Raw genomic sequence first — 18,055 nt, forward strand, 5'->3', positions numbered from 1 at the left:
TCTGAAATCCTGTCAGGACTTGCGCAGAGCAGTCATCTAGAACACTGTTTCCACTCCTTGTTTATTAGTTATGGAAGAAGAAGGTGAAATATTATTAGGTTAACTATACAGTGTCTCTTGCGTTATTGGGATACTTAGGGTCAGCACTCGCTAATGAGTAAGCCAAGGCAATAGGCATAAACCAGAACCACTCCAGATGTGTGTGTGTGTGTGTGTGTGTGTGTGTGTGTGTGTGTGTGTGTGTGTGTGTGTATTTTTATTTTTAAAGAACAGGACGTAGAAGTCAAGAAAGGAGGCTTTAATCCCCAGTCCTGCCAGAACAAAACAGGTCAAGTTTCTCATTTCACAGACCCTCCGTTTTCCCCTGTTGTGAGAAAGGAGGTTAGATTACATGGTGCTTAAAGGTCCCTCACGCTTTCAAATCCTAACATAGCCAGGCAGTATGGAGATAAACAAGACACAGACTTCACCCTCAGGGTCTTAGGCAGTTAAGACACAGGAAGCCAGGACAGAGTCCCACTTGGTGCTGCCCAGGAACAGAAAACCATGGTCTCAGTTGGCCCTCCTCGGCATCAGACAGTAGCCTCATTCACCTGAAGTGAGAAGTGCAGTTTCAGAAGATTCCTTTGCTGACTGTCATGACTCACTGTACCTGTAGCACATGAATTCGATAGTAGGTAGGCGGTGGTATAGAAGGGAGACAGCGTAATCGATGCTGCTGCCACTTGCACAAGAACCAGCAAGCAAACGCATCTTTAGATGATTTGGACCAGCAGATGACCATAAAATAAATCTATCTTGTTACATTCAGTTGTGATATTTTAAGGCTGTAGTTTCCAAAATCAGCCTAATATCCCATGGAACTAAAAGTAACAGATTGCTACTCTTTCCAAAGAAAGGCTCTGTCCCCGTGTACATGCAATTGACACTGGTCCCCTAAAAGCTCCTTAAGTCATATTAAAATAAGCTGCCAGTCTGGGCTGAAATCCAAGTGGGGTTAGCTCTGCCGAGTGACCCCTGTAGAACTGGTCGACACAGTCTATAGGGAGAAGGAAAAAGATCGGTTTCTCTAATGTTCTTTCTCCATCTCCCCGCCCCCTCTTATCATTTAAACTCTGAAGTTTCACTCTTTCCTGAGATAGTGAGAGGTAGGGGTAGTTTTTAATCACACCATTTGAGCACAACCCCCCACTCAACACACTCGAGCTCGCGCGCGCACACACACACACACACACACACACACACACACACACACACACACACTGCTGATGGTTTCTGTGCTGGTGAGTGAAGTATTGAGGGATGGATGCTCTCATGGCAGCTTTTTGTTGCAAGGTGCGTGTAGAATTCTCCAGTCCTGCTGAGAATTTCCACACATCAAAACACTGTCTCATTTTCCCTAGCAGCTAGCACATGAGAACAACCCAGAACTTAGAGGACAATCATCTCTTTTTGGAGGGACAAGAGGGTGGCGTGCATTCTAATTTGGCCCACTGAAGTTTCATTTGTGTGGGCTCTTTCTTGAGGGGAATATTACTCCTCCCTTCAGTACCAAACCCAGGTGCCCACGGCCTGCTTTGGAATCATACACAACTCCAGTGAGATAATTAAAAATGAGGCTCAGGATAGTTTTTATTGAGTCCTGCTACATGTCAGCCCTCCTAAGCACTTAAATGTTCAAATCGTCTGCTCTGCACAGACATCCTAAAAACAAGTGACATTATCCTAAATTTGTAGATGAGGAAATAGAGACCAAGAGCAGCTAAGTAATATGCTCCCAGGAAGCCGGGCGGTGGTGGCACACACCTTTAATCCCAGCACTCGGGAGGCAGAGGCTGGCGGATCTCTGTGAGTTCGAGGCCAGCCTGGGCTACCAAGTGAGTTCCAGGAAAGGCGCAAAGCTACACAGAGAAACCCTGTCTTGAAAAACCAAAAAAAAAAAAAAAAAAAAAAAATGCTCCCAGACCAAGTGGCAAAATGGAGATTTGTGTCCATGGATGCATGTGTTTGTGTGCATGGATGCATGCATGTGTGTATGCACATTCAGGTTTGTGCAGGTACGTGTGTGTGTGTTTTATACATGCATATGTGTATGCACAATCATGTTTGGGTAGATACGTGTGTGTGTGTGTGTGTGTGTGTGTGTGTGTGTGTGTGTGTGTGTGTGTGTGAGAGAGACAGAGAGAGAGAGAGAGAGAGAGAGGATCAGGTAACCCTTTGCTTGCACTACAAAATGTAAACAACAAAAATGATCAAAAAGAATTACAAAGGCCCCCAAATAGGTCTTTTAGTTTATGACCTATTTTGCTTTTCTGAATCAGGGTCTATGTACCCTAGGCTGGCCTCTAGACCCACTATGTAGTCAAGTATGACATTGAACTTGTGGTTTTCCTGCCTCTTCCTCCCCAGTGCTGGAATGATAGGACACTACTGTGGTAGGTTTTATGTGGTACTGGAGGATGGAGCCCAGGGCCTCATGCCTGCTGGGCAAGGGCTCTGCCAGCTGAGCTACATCCCAACCCTAGTTCATGATTTTAGAAAACGTACTCAAAATTGGATGGAATAAACCTTCTGGATGGTTGGTTTTCTCAGGATGAGTAAACTCGACATGAGTCAAACCTCCCAGCCTGTGTGATGGACAGGCTCTGAATCAGACACGGGGCATTGATCTTGGAAGCCAGCACCTCTGTGCAGCTCCCTTGAAGGCCAGTCCTTCCTTACAGTAGCTGCAGAGGCACCACAGATGGGAAGCTTTTGTCTGCCGAGGCCATGGCCTCTTACCGATTGTAAAATCTCAGCCCAATTTTCTACTCTTCCTGGAAGGGTGTTGATAAATTAAGCGTCAGAGAGGCCCCCAGCTAGGATATGACATCTTTGTTATATATTTTTACTATGTGATACATGAAGGAGCCGGAGATCATCGTGGACATGTGCCAGGCCACCTAGGTTCAAGGACATTCTATCTCCCCGGTTTGCCTGCTCTGTGTCTCAGGACGAGTTAGTTCCTCCACGTGTCAAAGAAGGAAAACAGCAGTGCCTGCCTCGTACGATGTCAGAAGTCAATTTATTGGAGTGAGACTTGCCCTTGGAAAAGCCCCTGTCAGCAGGCACCCAGTAAATGCCGTTCGTTGCCTTTATTTGGTGAATCTTCCCATTACTTAGTTGAATTTTTCATCATCCATTTCTTATAAATTCCTTTTTTTTTTTTTTTTTTTTGGTTGGGGGTTGTTTCAAGATAGGGTTGTTGTTGTTTGTTTTCCTTTTTGTTTTCTCTTTTTTGGGAGGCCTGCCACCCAGCTCCCCAATAAATCACACACAGAGGCTTATTCTTATTTATGAATGCCTGGCCTTAGCTTGGCTTAGTTTCTTGCCAGCTTTTCTTAACGTCTGTCTTTTGCCTCTGGGCTTTTCCTTTTCTATTTTTGTATACTTTTCCTTGTCTTTTTACTCTGTGGCTTGCTGTGTCGCTGGGTGGCTGGCCCCGGGAGTCCTCCTCCTGTGGCTCCTTCTTCTTTCACTCCTCCATCTCTTTTTTTCTCTCCTCCCAGATTTCTCCTTCTAAATATTCTCTCTGCCTGCCTATCCTTTCTCCTGCCTCGATATTGGCCATTCAGCACTTTATTAGACCATCAGGTATTTTAGACAAACACAGTAACACAGCTTTTCAGAGTTAAACAAATGCAACATAAACAAAAGTAACACACCTTAAAATAATATTCTACAACATAGGGTTTCTCTGTGTACCAGCCCTGGCTGCCTGGCTGTCCTGGAACTCGATTTGTAGACCAGGCTGGCCTCAAACTCACAGAGATCCACCTGCTTCTGCCTCCCAAGAATTTTCTGGTAATTTTTTTTAAATGATTTATTTAACTTTATTTTATGTGCATTGGTGTGAAGGTGTCAGATCCCCTGGAACTGGAGTTTACAGACAATTGTGAGCTGCCATGTGGGTGCTGGGAATTGAACCCAGGTCCTTTGGAAGAGCAGCCAGTGCTTTTATTTACTGAGGCATCTCTCCAGCCCCCTCTTGTAAATTCTTTTTTTTTTCTATTGACTATTTTATTTTTTATTTATTTATTTTGGTTTTTCGAGACAGGGTCTCTCTGTGTAGCTTTGCGCCTTTCCTGGAACTCACTTGGTAGTCCAGGCTGGCCTCGAACTCACAGAGATCCGCCTGGCTCTGCCTCCTGAGTGCTGGGATTAAAGGCGTGCGCCACCACCGCCCGGCAACCTCTTGTAAATTCTTAATTGTGATAAAATACATATATGCCTTGCAGCCTGGCCCAAGTTTAAGCACACTTGAATGGGGTTGGGTACCTCCACATCAGTGGAAATGGTCCTTTTGGGTTTTGTTTTCTTCCCTCCCAGTTCCAGGTTTCTTAAGCATCATCTTTAGGAAGGGACTCTGTGTGCTTGGTTTGGGTGTCAGATTCATGCATCCCATGCATAGTAAAGACCTAGCCCCTCCCCTGCAGCACCTTCTGGGCTAACTGGGCACCATCTCCATCAGAATTGCTGTGGGGACAGCATCAGTCTTCATTGTTTGTACAGCACGGCCTGTCTGGCCATGGTCACTTGTGTTGCCTTCTGGAACATGGGGCTTGCTACACCCTCCCATCTAGAACCCTTCTGTGAGTCTTGTGGCTGTCTCCTCTCACAGTTAAGCAGGAGATTAACCTTCTCACCCCTCTCCATGCTGTGATTCTAAGAACTGGCAGCAGGTCATGAGAGGTCCCAGGGGACTAAGAGCAGGCCCAGCTCTCCACTTCCTGTTCCCACCTAAAAGAAGAGGAAATGGAGGCAAAGGCCCTTCCTTCCTGTTTCAGGGCGAGGGTCAACGTGTCCTTGTTCTTTCTGGCCTCCATCCCCTCCTCGGCATGTGTTTGCCAAGCAGAGGGAAGCACTGGACGGTACAGATGGTCTCTGGCATCTCCCACCAGCCCTCAGTCTTCTTCCTCTGTCTGCTGTGGTTTGGAGACTGCTTTTAGCCCTAGGACAAGTCTCTTCAGCCAAGAGTGTCTTGGGAGGGAGATTCCTATATGTGTGAGTAACCGTAGAGATAGGCAGGAAGTCTCCAAGAAACTCAGAGAAAGACTAGCCAGTCCCTTCGAGATCAGGAACTGGGGTCGGTGAATTGTCATCTCTAAAGAAGGAAGTTTTCTCCTGAAGGGCTGCTGATGGGCTGCCCCCCACTCCAAGGCTCTTCTCTGTCTTTGTGCTGCTCTGACATCAGTCTCTGTTGGTCGTCAGAGGCATAGGCTTACCCCCACAGGTCTACTTGGCTCATTTCAAATTCTATCCATAGATTCCTTTTATTTTTTTTTCTTAAGATAGGGTCTCATGTAGCCCATGCTGACCTCAAACTTGCCATGTAGCCAAGAATTGCCTTAAATATAGGTATGCATCTCCATACCTAGTTTATGTAATGTTGGGGATCAAGTCCAGAACTATGTACATGTTGGGCAAGCACTCTACTGACTAAACTACATCCGAGCCCCCCTTGATTTTTTGGAAGATTTGTTTTTATTTTATGTGTGTATGTATTTTGTTTGCATGTGTGCATATGCATGTACCCAATACCTGTAGAGATTCCCTCAGAAATGGAGTTACAAATGGTTGTGAACTGCCATGTAGGTGCTGGGAACTGAACACTGATCCTCTACAAAAGTAGCAAGTGCTCTTGACCTCTGAACCATCTCTCCAGCTATCACCCCACTCCTGCACCCTAATTTCTGAAATCACTTCTTTTGGCTGCTGTGTTGAAACTGAGAGGTCTCTCTACTCTGTCACGGGCTGTGTCTGCAGATGTGTAGGTGCCCTGGGCCGGCCCACTGGAGGAAATAATCCACTTGTGGGTAGCATCTGCCTGCCTGAGGCAAGGAAGAGGAATGAACCATTCCTTTCCTTCAGCCCATTTTATCAAATGCTTATAAAATTGTAGGGTTTGTTGTTTATTTAATTATACACTCCAACCGATTCTTAGGACCTAAAAGGGAATTCAGTTGAGATGGCCAGGCAAAAGGTCAGTAGATGGTCTCCTGACAAGCGGAAGTTGAGCCTTAAAGAAAAGGAATAGGGGACAAGGAGGTATAGCATTTTGCTAGGCTGCCATAATGAACACCACACACTAGACAGCTGCTGCACACAGTGCTTTCGGTTGTCCTGTTCCAGAACATGGGTTCAGGGTCAGTCTCCTTGAGGACTGAGAGAAAGGACATGGTCCAAGACCCAGTCTTAGCTACAGAAGGCTGGTTGGCAGTTAATCAATAGTGGTGCTTGTCTTGGAGGTCCTGCCTTGCTCTTTATGTAACATTATCCCTGTGTGTGTGTGTGTGTGTGTGTGTGTGTGTGTGTGTGTGTGTGTGTGTGTGTGTGTGTGTGTCCATGCCCACAATCTCCTTTTTTGTAAGGGCATCAGTTATATTGACTGAAAAGGTATTCTGGTTCCCCCTCTACTACTGTGACAAGCACCATGACCAAAAAACACTAGGACTAGAGAGATGCCTCAGGGGTTAAGAACAGCATTTGCAGCCAGGTGGTGGCACATAGCTTTAATCCCAGCACTTGGGTTGCAGAGGCAGGAGGACCTCTGTGAGTTTGAACCCAGCCTGTTCTACAAAGTGAGTTCAAGGCTATTAACAAAGAAACCCTGTCTACAAAAACAAAACAAAATGAAGAAGAAAAAGAGCACTTGCTGTTCTTCCAGAGGACCCAGGTTCAGTTCCCAGCATCTACATGGCCGGCAACAACTGTCTGTAACTCCAGTTACAGAGGATCCGATTCCCCCTTGCAGCCTCCCTTGGCACTGCAGGCACATGGTTCACAGACATGCATGCAGGCAGAACACGCATACACATCTAATAAAAGTTTTAACTAAATAAATGTAAAGCTAAGCTAAAGTAACCACGGAGGGGGAAGACCTTGTTTCAGCTCACAGATTACATTCCCATCACTGAAGGAAGCCAGAGCCGGAACTTGATGCGGAAATCATGGCGGGACAGTCACCTGTAGCCTCTTCCACCAGACAGCACCGTGGAGCCTCTACCATGCAGCTTGCCAACTTTTCAGAGTTAGGACTCGGAAGAACGTAACTTTTTCTTTTACTTTTCTGTATCCTGTTTTGGTTACTGACCCAGGGCTATGCGTGTTTTTCCTGGCATTCTGAACTCTCTCACTTTGTCTGAAGCCCCTCCTTCTTTTGCCACGTGACTGCTTGTTGTTCTCTCTTGCAAATGGCAGCTTTTCCTTCTCTTCTCCATTCCCCTTCTTCGGGCAGCTGCCAAGATTTACAGCTAGCCCGCCCCGTTGTTTTTCCTAAACTTGTCCCCATTCTTCCTTTCACAAAAAAGAAGAAGAAACAGTGGAGGAATGTCTCTTGCTGGCTGTCTCCCAGGCTTATTCCCAGGATAACACTCAGCTAGCTTTCTTACCCAGGCCAGAATCATCTGCCCAGGGAATGGTGCTGCCCACAGTGAGCCGGGCCCTCCTATCCAGTAACAGTCAAGATAATCCTCCACAAACTTGCCCATAACTAATGTGATCTTTGCAACCCCTCCATTGAGACTTTTCTCAGGTGACTCTGGGTTTTGTCAAGTTCACTGGGATGTAAAATAGCTTCCTCTTAACTAATTATGTCTTCAAGGATCTTCTTTCCAAATAAGGCCACATTGTGAGATCCTGCAAGTTAGAACATATGATTTTGGGGTGTGAGGGCAGAGTTCAACAATCCAGTAATAGGACCAAGAGAATATGAGGCTGTGTGTGAAATATACTTTAAATTCCATCTCAGGGGCCTTTAACCAGACTCTTTAACTTTTGTTTAGCTCTGTATCATTCATAGTTCCTGGTAGTCTTTTACAAACTGCTGAGGCGTGGTCCCCTCTGGAACACTGTGAAACACAAGTGGCCTGAGGCTGATGATTCCATACCTCACTTCTCTGAGCCTGGGGATAACACGGGGTGACATGTGATGCTGACAGGTGGTAGATGGACATGAGATACTTGCCATAACCTTTTTAGACTTATTCATTGTTTATAAATGTGACTGAATTGGGGCATTTGGATGAATTGAAATAGAGATGATAGAACAAAAGGATCAGGAATTCAAGGTCATTGTTACCTATGTGGTGAGTTCAAGGCCAGCCTAATCTACATGAGATTCTATAGTAGTTACTTTTCTCATTGCTATGACAAGATACCAAACAAAAACAAGGTAAATGGAAAGTCAGTTTGGGCTCACAGTTTGAAGACACAGTTCATCATTGTGGGCAAAGCATGGTGGCAGGAAGGTGGAGCAACCAATCACATTGTATCCACAGTCAGGGAGCGGGGAGACATGAATGCTCGGCTTGCTTCCCCACTTCATTAAGTCTATAATCCTAGCCGTAGGATGGAGCCACCCACATTCAGGGTCTTCCCACTTCACTTAAACTTTTCTGAGAACACCCTGAACCACACCCAGAGGTAGGTTTCCATGGTGATTCCAAATCCTATCAAGTTGACAATCAAGACTAGCCATCGAAGACCCTGTCTCAAACACACCTGGGGGGGGGGTGCTTTTCTAATAAGTGATATGAAAGAAAATAAGACAGACCTCTTATTTTCATCCAGAGTCCTGATTTATTTGTTTGGTTGAAGGAATGGGATCCTCTGTGTCTAAAGACGTTTATAAAAACAAAGCTCTGGGCTCAGAAAGCACACTGTCAGCCAGAATGAATATGCTTTACCAGGCTTTGGGCTTTTTCCTCGCATGCCTCAGTGCCTACACGCATTATGTGTGGCTCTCCCTCCCTTCTCCTTATGTGTTTCCCTCCCCTATCAAGACCTTCAGAACCAGGGTGGTGTGGACAGTTTCCCAGTTTCCCAGTTGAGCAACTTACCAAGCACAAACCCAGACATCAAGGCCAAACCAAAAAAAAAAAAAAAAAAAAGAAAGAAAAAAAAAAGCCTTAGACAGAAGACTCCTACATCTGAGGGATTTCATGCACCCGCTGTCCGAGCAGCACATTTCCTGTGTCCGGAGCCCTTCTGCCTGCCGGGTCTGGCCTCTGCAGTTTCCATGCTCGGCTGCCAACTTATAATAACAGAGCAACAGGCAGCAGCAGGGCAGGAGCATCAGAGCCCACTCCGTCCGTGGGTGCAAGCTTTGTACACTGAAACAAAGCTTGGAAGGTCTTGTTGCAGGCTTTTCAACCTTCACGGTGGCTATGCCCAGACCACTAGGAGCCTGGAATTAAATACCCTGAGATCCACTTGTCTACCATTAATGTTATCAGCTTCATCAAGTGCTTCCTCTTTCGGTAGTGTCTGCAGAGAAATAAATAAATAAAGCTCCTCCACGTCTTGTTCCTGCCCAGGATCCTGAGTCTGAAGTCCAGGCTGAGTGGAATTATCTGGAGCACTGTCTCCCTCCTTCATTGTTCTCCAGGATCTGGGCAGGAACAGAGAGTGAAATCTCTCCAGGACATTACATCAGTTCCCCTTTTCCCCTTGGCATGAAAGTGCTTCCACTCACAGCCCTCCCTGACTTCCTAAGGCTTGCCCCCATGGTACACCCACACCCCAGCCTTGAAGCCCGGACATCAAAGAGAACCTGCAGGTAACCAGATTATTGGCCAACGCCTGTGTCTGTTTTGTAATTTAGAAGATGAGAAATGGACTCCGGAAATGGGGTAGTTTTTCCTAGTACATGGTCTCCATGATCCTTGAGTCTTGTTAAACCTTAATAATCTCTTAAGTAAAGAGAGACGTCTTTTCAGCAAAAAGAGATATTTAAATTTGTCTTTATGGAGGGCAGAGTTTAGGTCCTTATTAGCTATAAAAAGAATATTTGCCTTGTCACCAAAAGGTCACTTCTGTCATAAGATTATTAAATCTTAGACGTTAAGACTTAATTAAACATAAGATAACACCATTGAGTCAGTACCCTGAAGTAAAATGAGGCGAATGTCGTGTGCCATTCCAACCTAGAGCTGGCAAGATTTGTCAGGACTTCGTAGTAGCTCATGCCTATAATCCTAGCACTTGGGAGGCTGAGGCAAGGGGATTGCTTTGAGTTTGAACTGCTACAGTGTGAGACCCTGTCTCTTAAGAAAGAGTCAGGCGATGGTGACACACACATTTAATCCCAGCACTCTGGAGGCAGAAGCAGGTGGATATCTGTGGTTCAAGGCCAGCCTGGACTACAGAGGGAGTTTCAGGATAGCTAGGGCTGCACAAAGAAACCCTGTCTCCAAAAAAGGAAGGAAGGGAGGGAGGGAAAGAAAAACACTTTTTATAATAGAAACTATCAAGCCCCACAAGTACTGTCAAGCATTAGTCACCACCAGACTGTTTCCCCCATACCTCACCTGGCTCTTCTTCACCTCCCAGCATCATCCCATCCATAATTAGTTCTGGATAGGCCTAGAAGGATAAAGGCCATTTATAAAACCAGAAGCCCAGAGCCAGGACTTCAGCTCAACCCCAGTAGGTCCTCTGCACATCCTTTCCATGATCACCAGCTGGAAATGCTGTATACAGTGTGAAGCGAAGTCTAAGAAAGGGCCTCAAGTTGCAAGTGGTTGGTGGATCTCCCCAAGCCCTCTATAAAGCAGGTAGTCACAATGCAGCAACCACATAATGCCTGTTGGCTGCCTTTGACTGGCCTTTATAAGAGGCTTGGATCCCAAGTTTAGATTTGGGTTGTTTTTTTGTTTGGTTGTTTTTTGTTTTTCTGGATTTTGGAGTGGTTTGCTTACGGTGAGACAGGTTGGTGACAGGACCCAAGTCTAAACATGAAAGCTATTTGTATTTCATACATACACTACACATGTAGTCTGAAGGAAATTTGATAGAATATTTTTCAACTGTTTTGTTGATGAAACAAATTTCGATGATGTGGCATTTTCCACGCGGGGGGGGGCGGGGTGCAGGCATTTTCCGCGGGGGGGGGGGGGGGTGGTGCAGGCATTTTCCACGGGGGGGGGGGGGGGTGTGCAGGCATTTTGTAGACACACTCAGCAAGTTTCAGATTCTGGAGGGGTTTAGATGAAGAATTCTTGTGCTTATTCTGATAATAAGCCACCCCGTACTACCCCCCCCCCCACACCACTGATTTTTACTAGCAGTCCTCCTGCCTCGGCCTCCCAAGTGCTAAGATTACATACACCTCCACACCCAGGACAAACTGTCTCTTTTCTTATGACTTTCAGTTGTTTTGCTGTCAAATGCCTGGGTGTGATTTCCGTTGTGTGGAACCAGCGTGGGTTTGCTGAGCTTCTGGAACTTTCGAGTTTGTTGTTGACATTGTGGCTCTCGTCACTTAAATTTGGCCATTATTCTTTCCCCTCTCTCTCCCATCCATTTTCTTCTACACTCTAGGCGTATTTGGTGTTTGATTTTAATACGTTTCTAATCCTTTCAATCTCCAGTATGCTATTAAGTCTGTCCAATCTACTCTTACATTTCATAGAGTGTACATTTTGGTTCTAGAACCTTCATTTTTGTTTACTAAGTTTCTACTTTCTCTTTTGACAGTTCCTGTTTGTCATTACTCATTGTGACTGTGATGTCCCTGAAATACTTATAGCTACCTTAAATTCCTTTAAAATCTCTTTAGCTAATCCCATCAGAGTCGCAGAATCTGTTTCTGTTGGTGACTTTTTGATAATAGATCACATCTTCTATGTCTAGAAAAACTGTATTGATATTGAACTTAACAGATAACTCATTGTAGAGACTGGGTTTCGTTATATTCCTTTGAAGAGAATTGACTCTTATTCTTTCAGCCAGTTAATTTGTTAGCCAGTCCCTTCTAGTGTGTGGAGGCTAATTTACATTTCATTGTGGCAAATCGGCCTCAGTTTTGCCTTTAGCCCTCAGCAAGATCCCTTTGCACGGTAACACGGGATTTACCACACTAACACGTGGCCATGCTAGGGTAGTGGGCAGCCTGGGGTGTTGACAGGGCCTTTTAACTTAATGAGACTCAAACTCTGACCTGCTTCTCCACTCCAGTGGCCAGGAGCTGCGACTTCTTATAACTTTCAGCCATGCAACCACTGCTTTTGAATCTCCCCTGTGTGTGTATTGTTCAGGTGTCAGACAAGAATTTGAGAGAACGTTAGCGTGGTGTTTATTAGATCATCTCTCTGGTACCCTACCCTTGATGAGGATTCCACAAGTTTCTGCCATTTGGGCATCCACTTGTGTCCTGACAGGTCATGTGACTTTCTGTTCATCGTCAGACTTCTTCATGCTGCACTGATGAAGGTATTCTTGGGGGAAAACTAAATAATGTCTTGCTCTGTGAAGGTCCCATCTTTTAAGAATAAAGTCCCTCGTGTTTTTGTCTACGTGGGGTCACTGTCCAGTGTTTTTACATGGCTTTTTTGAGTGTATTATATCCAGTTTCTATGAAGTCTATCTGTAGGAGGTTCCTATAAAGTCTATCTGTAGAAGGTTTCTATAAAGTCTGTCTGTAGGAGGTTTCTATAAAGTCTGTCTGAGTGAACCACTGCCATTATTGCAACTGGAACTCCTCTTTCTCTCGCCAGATGAATGGCGGCAGTTTTGAATCCTTTACTGGCCCTTTCCTATCTGGCCATATCGCCTGCATGCTGGCCCTCAGCAAAATTTTGAGATAGCTCTCATTCCTTTTCCCAGTTGATTAGTACTCTATTATTTAGTAATCTAGATTATTAAACAAGTATCCTATGATATTTGTCCCAATGAAGAAGAGTTTTTTGAATTTATGACAACAGATCATACAATAGTCATGAAACAGATACTTTCCCTTCCTGTGAGTCTCAAATGCCATGTTCAGCGTTTCTTTTGTTCACCACCTCATGTGATCAGGGAGGTGTAGTGGAATTTTTAAAAATTTTTTTAAAAAAAAAAACCTCCATTTTCATGCTAACCCAGTATAAACCTTAAGGGAACCCCACCTCTCTCTCTGACTACTGACCCTGGTAGAGGCTCATTTCCCCTTTTCAGGTTCTACATATAGACAAGGGTATTATCTTTGGCATTGTTTTGACACTTAGAACTACAGGTAAGTCTGTGACCAGAATAGGGATCAGCTAAAGTGCTCATTCTTCTGCTGAGACTACCCCAGGAACACACATGGCTAGAGTACCCCATAAAGATAGATGTGAGCTCACATGTTTTTATGGGACTGGACTTTCTAAGGGAACCCAGATCACCTCTGAGCTGGTCCAGCCTCAGCTCAGCCCACAGCTACTTCAGTTCTGGATCTGTATACAGTACATGCCCTCAGCAGCATGTAAATTCAAGTTCAGTGGAGAGCATGTGTTGTTGGGGTACCCATGCATCTGTCCTTCCTACTTGCCTCTCCTAACTCTGAGCCTGTGTGAGATCCATGCACTCAAGGGCAAGCTTCTAAAAGCTCTCTCAAGTATAAAATCACCGTTCTATGAAAACAACAACTGTTGCTGTTGAAAGCAGGTTTCTGTTTGATTTTGCACCCTGGGGGTCTGTGTGACACAAAGTGCTGTATATGTGCAGGTTTTAGAATCTGATTCTAATCCTTTATCCATTGGCCACATGGGGTGAGTTGCCTGTGACTCAGTTTTATCATCTGTGAAGCAAGAATAATAGTGTATCTCCTTAAGAGTGTTCCAAGTTTTAAATAATTAAACCCAGTACCTAGAATAGAGTCATCACTAATCGTCATTGTTACCAGCGGTAATGACCCCTGGAGATAGAGAAAATGAAGATGAAAGCTCACCCGAGCTTCTGGAGAGAATCCTAAGAACCCTCCACCTCTGGAAGCTGCAGAGGGGAGTCCAGCAAGGACAAGATAAAGAAGGGAATTGGGTTCCTTGTGTTTATCAGGCACCGACATATGCTGGGTGGAATGTCGATGGGCATTCCTAGCTTGTCTGGGGTAGGAAAGCGATTTCAAGTATGTTTTGTTTTGAGAAAAGGGACCGACATGGGAATCTGGGTTAGAGAGGCTCCGTGCCCCAGTACAGCTGCCTACAGAGCAATTGTGAGGTCACAGGGCTGCAGGTTTACCGGGATCTGTGAGTGTCTTTCCTTTTGCCCACAGATAACTGTGTGCAGAGGACGCCCAGGCCACCTGCAGAGAGTGTGCACCACAACCCTCCCACCATTGAACTCTTACATCGTCCTCGGTCACCCATCACCACAAACCACAGGCCTTCTCCTGACCCCGAGCAGCGGCCCCTGCGGTCCCCTCTGGACAACATGATCCGCCGCCTCTCGCCAGCTGAGAGGGCCCAGGGACCAAGGCTTCAGCAGGAAAACAACCACCAGGAATCCTACCCCCTGTCAGTGTCTCCTATGGAGAATAATCACTGCCCACCATCCTCGGAGTCCAACCCGAAGCCCTCCAGCCCCTGGCAGGAGAGCACGCGAGTGATCCAGCTGATGCCCAGCCCCATCATGCACCCTTTGATCCTGAACCCCCGGCACTCAGTGGATTTCAAACAGTCCCGGCTCTCTGAAGATGGGCTGCATAGGGAAGGGAAGCCCATGAACCTGTCTCACCGGGAGGACCTGGCTTACATGAACCACATCATGGTCTCCGTGTCCCCACCTGAAGAGCACGCCATGCCCATTGGGAGAATAGCAGGTGAGTGAGCCCAGCCCTCTCGCAGCCCGTCACCACGCAGCAGAAGCCATGCAGCTAGACCCGCACACTCCCAGTGTAATGTGCCTGCAAAGGTTTGGGGAGGGCGAGGGAAGCTTCTGTCTACATGAGACGGAGTCCCTAATGGCCTGGTTAATGAGCCACTGGGAAGGGAGGAGTTAATGAGCCTCAGAAATGTTAAGGAAGGAATGTCCTCCATCCAGCTCACAAGGAGAGTCACCTCAGAAGCAAGGCCAAGCGAAAACATTTAAAATCAAAGGTTTATGAGTACTCTAATGGCCCCATCCTGAAGTCTCCAGGTGCTAATTAATGACCAGACACAGCGCAAAGAACCTTTGTCTCAGATTCACGCCTGTAATTCTGTCCTGTGGGCAGCGACTTGGTGGAGGCGAAATTGAGATTGGGGTGTTAGACAGGTGTTGCCAGTCATTTAGACAGAGAAAACCCACTCCCAGATTCTTTTTGGGTTATGTTGGAAAACCCAAATGGCTCTCCTAACAAGAAACCAAGGAGGATGGATAAGACTCTATCAATTAGAATTTTGCTAGCCTGCCCGCGGTTTACGTGGAATTTCCAGAAGGCCTGTGCAAGTTTGGCAAGGTGAAGTCTTTTCCTAGAGGATGTCTCTCCCTTCATGAGACATTATGGGGTACCTATGATGTACAGATAAACGCATCCAATGTACCATATACAGCACTGATTTAGCACACAGCATCCTCCCTAGTAGAATTGAGAATTTAGTGGAGAAGCACATGTAAATACCATGAAGATACAGGACAGAACGATGGAAGTTTTACTTCTTATCCATGCAGTGTACAGGCGTTCATTGGGTGCCTTCTGTCCGGCAGAGTAATGAAGTGGTGAGGAAGAGCAGAATCTCTGTTCGGACTGGAGGAGCCAGGAGGCTTCACAGGGATGGAGGGACTGAAACAAGTGGCTGTGTTTCCCTTAGTGGAAAGAGACCTGGAGTTAGGACAGAGACCTGTTCAGGTGGTAGGAATAAATGGCCCTTCTCCCCCGTTGATACTGCCGCTGCCTACCCATGTGGGACAGTTCCCAACGAAAGGCCTGCTTCACCTCCGCCTTGACTTTTGTCTCTTGTTGTTGTGGTTGTTGTTGTTGTTGTTATTGTTCAAATCATTTATTTCTAGATCTTTTTTCCTGGCCCCGAGTACACCTCTACTGTTGCCTCAGTTTTATTGCTAAAGATGTTGAATTAAGAAAGTAAAATGGAGAGTCTGGGGAGAGAGCTCAGGCAGGAGAGTGCTCTGTAGTCTGCTGACCCCAGGTGTTGTGACATGCGCTTGTAATTCCGGTGCTAGTGAAGCAGAGATGTGCATTTCATTTCCTTGGGACTTGCTGACCAACAAGCCTAGCCTACTTGGCCAGTTCCAGACCAGTGAGAGAATGACCCTGTCTCAAAAGACAAGGTAGACAGCACCTGAGGAACAACACCCGAGATTGTTCTTTGGCCTCCACATATACACAGATGCTCAAGCATGTGTGCGCACTCACACAGAGAAAGAGAGAGGAGAGAGAGAGAGAGAGAGAGAGAGAGAGAGAGAGAGAGAGAGAGAGAGAGAGAGAGAAAAGGAAGTGTGGCTCAGTGGTAGAATGCTTGTCCAGCATGCAGAAAGCCCCAAGGTTTGATCGTCAGAGCCACAGCCACAACAGTAAAACAGCAACTATCTATGACTTGCTCATTTTTTAAAAAAAAAACTCTGAAACTTGGAGTGTGCTTGGAATTGAATTCAAAATAGTCCTGCAGGGTTAGTGATGGGGAGGTGTCGGGTGTGCGGTAAAATGGGGTTAGCCATGAGGTGTTTGGTGGTTATGTGGGTGAGTGGAGGCAGAGGGGTTCGTATCATTGTTCTACTTATATGTGAGATTTGCTTTAATAATGAAGAAACTGCAGGGCCAGCGGTAAGGGGGCAAAAAAAGGAAAAAAATCTTACGGAACCGTGAATTTTCTCAGACAGCTGGAGGAAAGGGATGAGGCGAGAAGTGCTGAGTGATGGAAACAGCCTTAGCTGCACACTGCCTTGGCGTTTCCCTGCCTGGTGTCCTCAGAGCCCGTTGCTTATGTATAATTCCCAGGACGGCCTCTCGAGCTTGAATCCCTTTGATGTACGTGGGTCATTTGTACAGGGGAACCACAAAGATGATCCAGCTCCGAGACCAAGGTTTTCCTCAAGGTCAGAAGAGGGTTGGGTGACCTTGCTGTCCCTTGGCTGTTGTCTGCAGTACTGTCCTTGTGGGCCTGGCTGCCTTGTCAAGGTCTTCCATATCTGCCTTCATCTCGCCACAGACTTCTTGAGAATCTTAAGATAGGCATAGAAGTCCAGAAGGACAACGTCCATGAGAGAGGAAGGGAGGGATGAAGGAATTGTTTAGACATACAGACTGTCTTCCCCTTGTAAGTTGCACATCTGTTTCGTTGAATTCTACCACTACTTTTAGAAGCATATACTCAGACATCAGTGATGTGACGGACATAGGCTCATCAATTAAGATGCAACTGGAAACAGCCATATTAAGCGATTTTAGTCTCACAAAGGCAAAGTATCACATTTATCTCTTATTTGTGGGTCTTTGATTTCATGTAGATGCTGAAACTCATATAGGTACAGGTATGAACATATAAGAAACTATATAGGATAACAAAGGAAATAAGCAAGGCGCTGGGGACGGGGGGGGCTGGGGAGTGGGCAGGGGGAGGTCGCGGGTATGGTGGGCTGTGCTCAAGTACATTATATACTTGCATGAAAGTGGCCTTATGCTACCTGGTATAATACGAATACAGGAAGCCTCGTGGAATATTCAGTCAAGTGATGAACCTTGGTATCCATAGATGCCTTGCCTTGAAAACATTTAGAAAGAGCTGGTCTCTGCTTTTCCTTGGCTCTAGGAAGACAGAATGTTCTAGAAGATAATCTTAGGGCTAGATCTTCTGGGGGCAATGCATTCTCTCCTATAGGATGACTGAGTCTCATACAAACATATGTTCATGTTCTTATGATCTTAGTAAATGTTGTAAAATCTCTAAGTATATACGTTACCTACTGTACCCAGATTCCAGATGACCCATCTTAAGTGGCAGGCATTGCTCTTTGCAGGGGTGAAATGCCAGGGTCAGGTTGGGAGGTCACTGAGGTCCCTCCCGGCTCTGTAAGTCCACAATCTGACAGTGTCTGCAGCTGTCTGCAGAGATGACTGACAACCCCACACTCCTTTGCCCCTTTGGAGGATCCCCCTCCGTGTGTCCCCCAACCCTCTGTCTTCCTGGGCTCCTAAGATCTTAGTAAAAGTGATTCTGTTTCTTGAAGGTCACATTCTGTGAGTCACGGCTGTGTGTACTGTAAGGTTCTGTCTGCTGCGCAGCCATAGACGCTGTTAGATCTCTCCAAAGCTGCTGTTAGAGGAGAAGACTTGGTTCCT

The 18,055-nt window shown here is 46.0% G+C and overlaps 1 protein-coding gene across 1 annotated transcript in view; it reads left to right on the forward strand.

The window, feature by feature from the left end:
* The window catches only part of Etv6 (ETS variant transcription factor 6), a 245,338-nt gene that overhangs the window by 207,728 nt on the left and 19,555 nt on the right, over positions 1-18,055 (forward strand). The window contains 1 exon segment of the mRNA XM_052720472.1: positions 14,054-14,599. Within this exon segment, the coding sequence (XP_052576432.1) occupies positions 14,054-14,599 (546 nt within the window).

This window comes from Peromyscus californicus, unplaced genomic scaffold, assembly GCF_007827085.1.
Source record: "Peromyscus californicus insignis strain IS unplaced genomic scaffold, ASM782708v3 Scaffold_6__1_contigs__length_162567912, whole genome shotgun sequence".
NCBI lineage: Eukaryota > Metazoa > Chordata > Mammalia > Rodentia > Cricetidae > Peromyscus > Peromyscus californicus.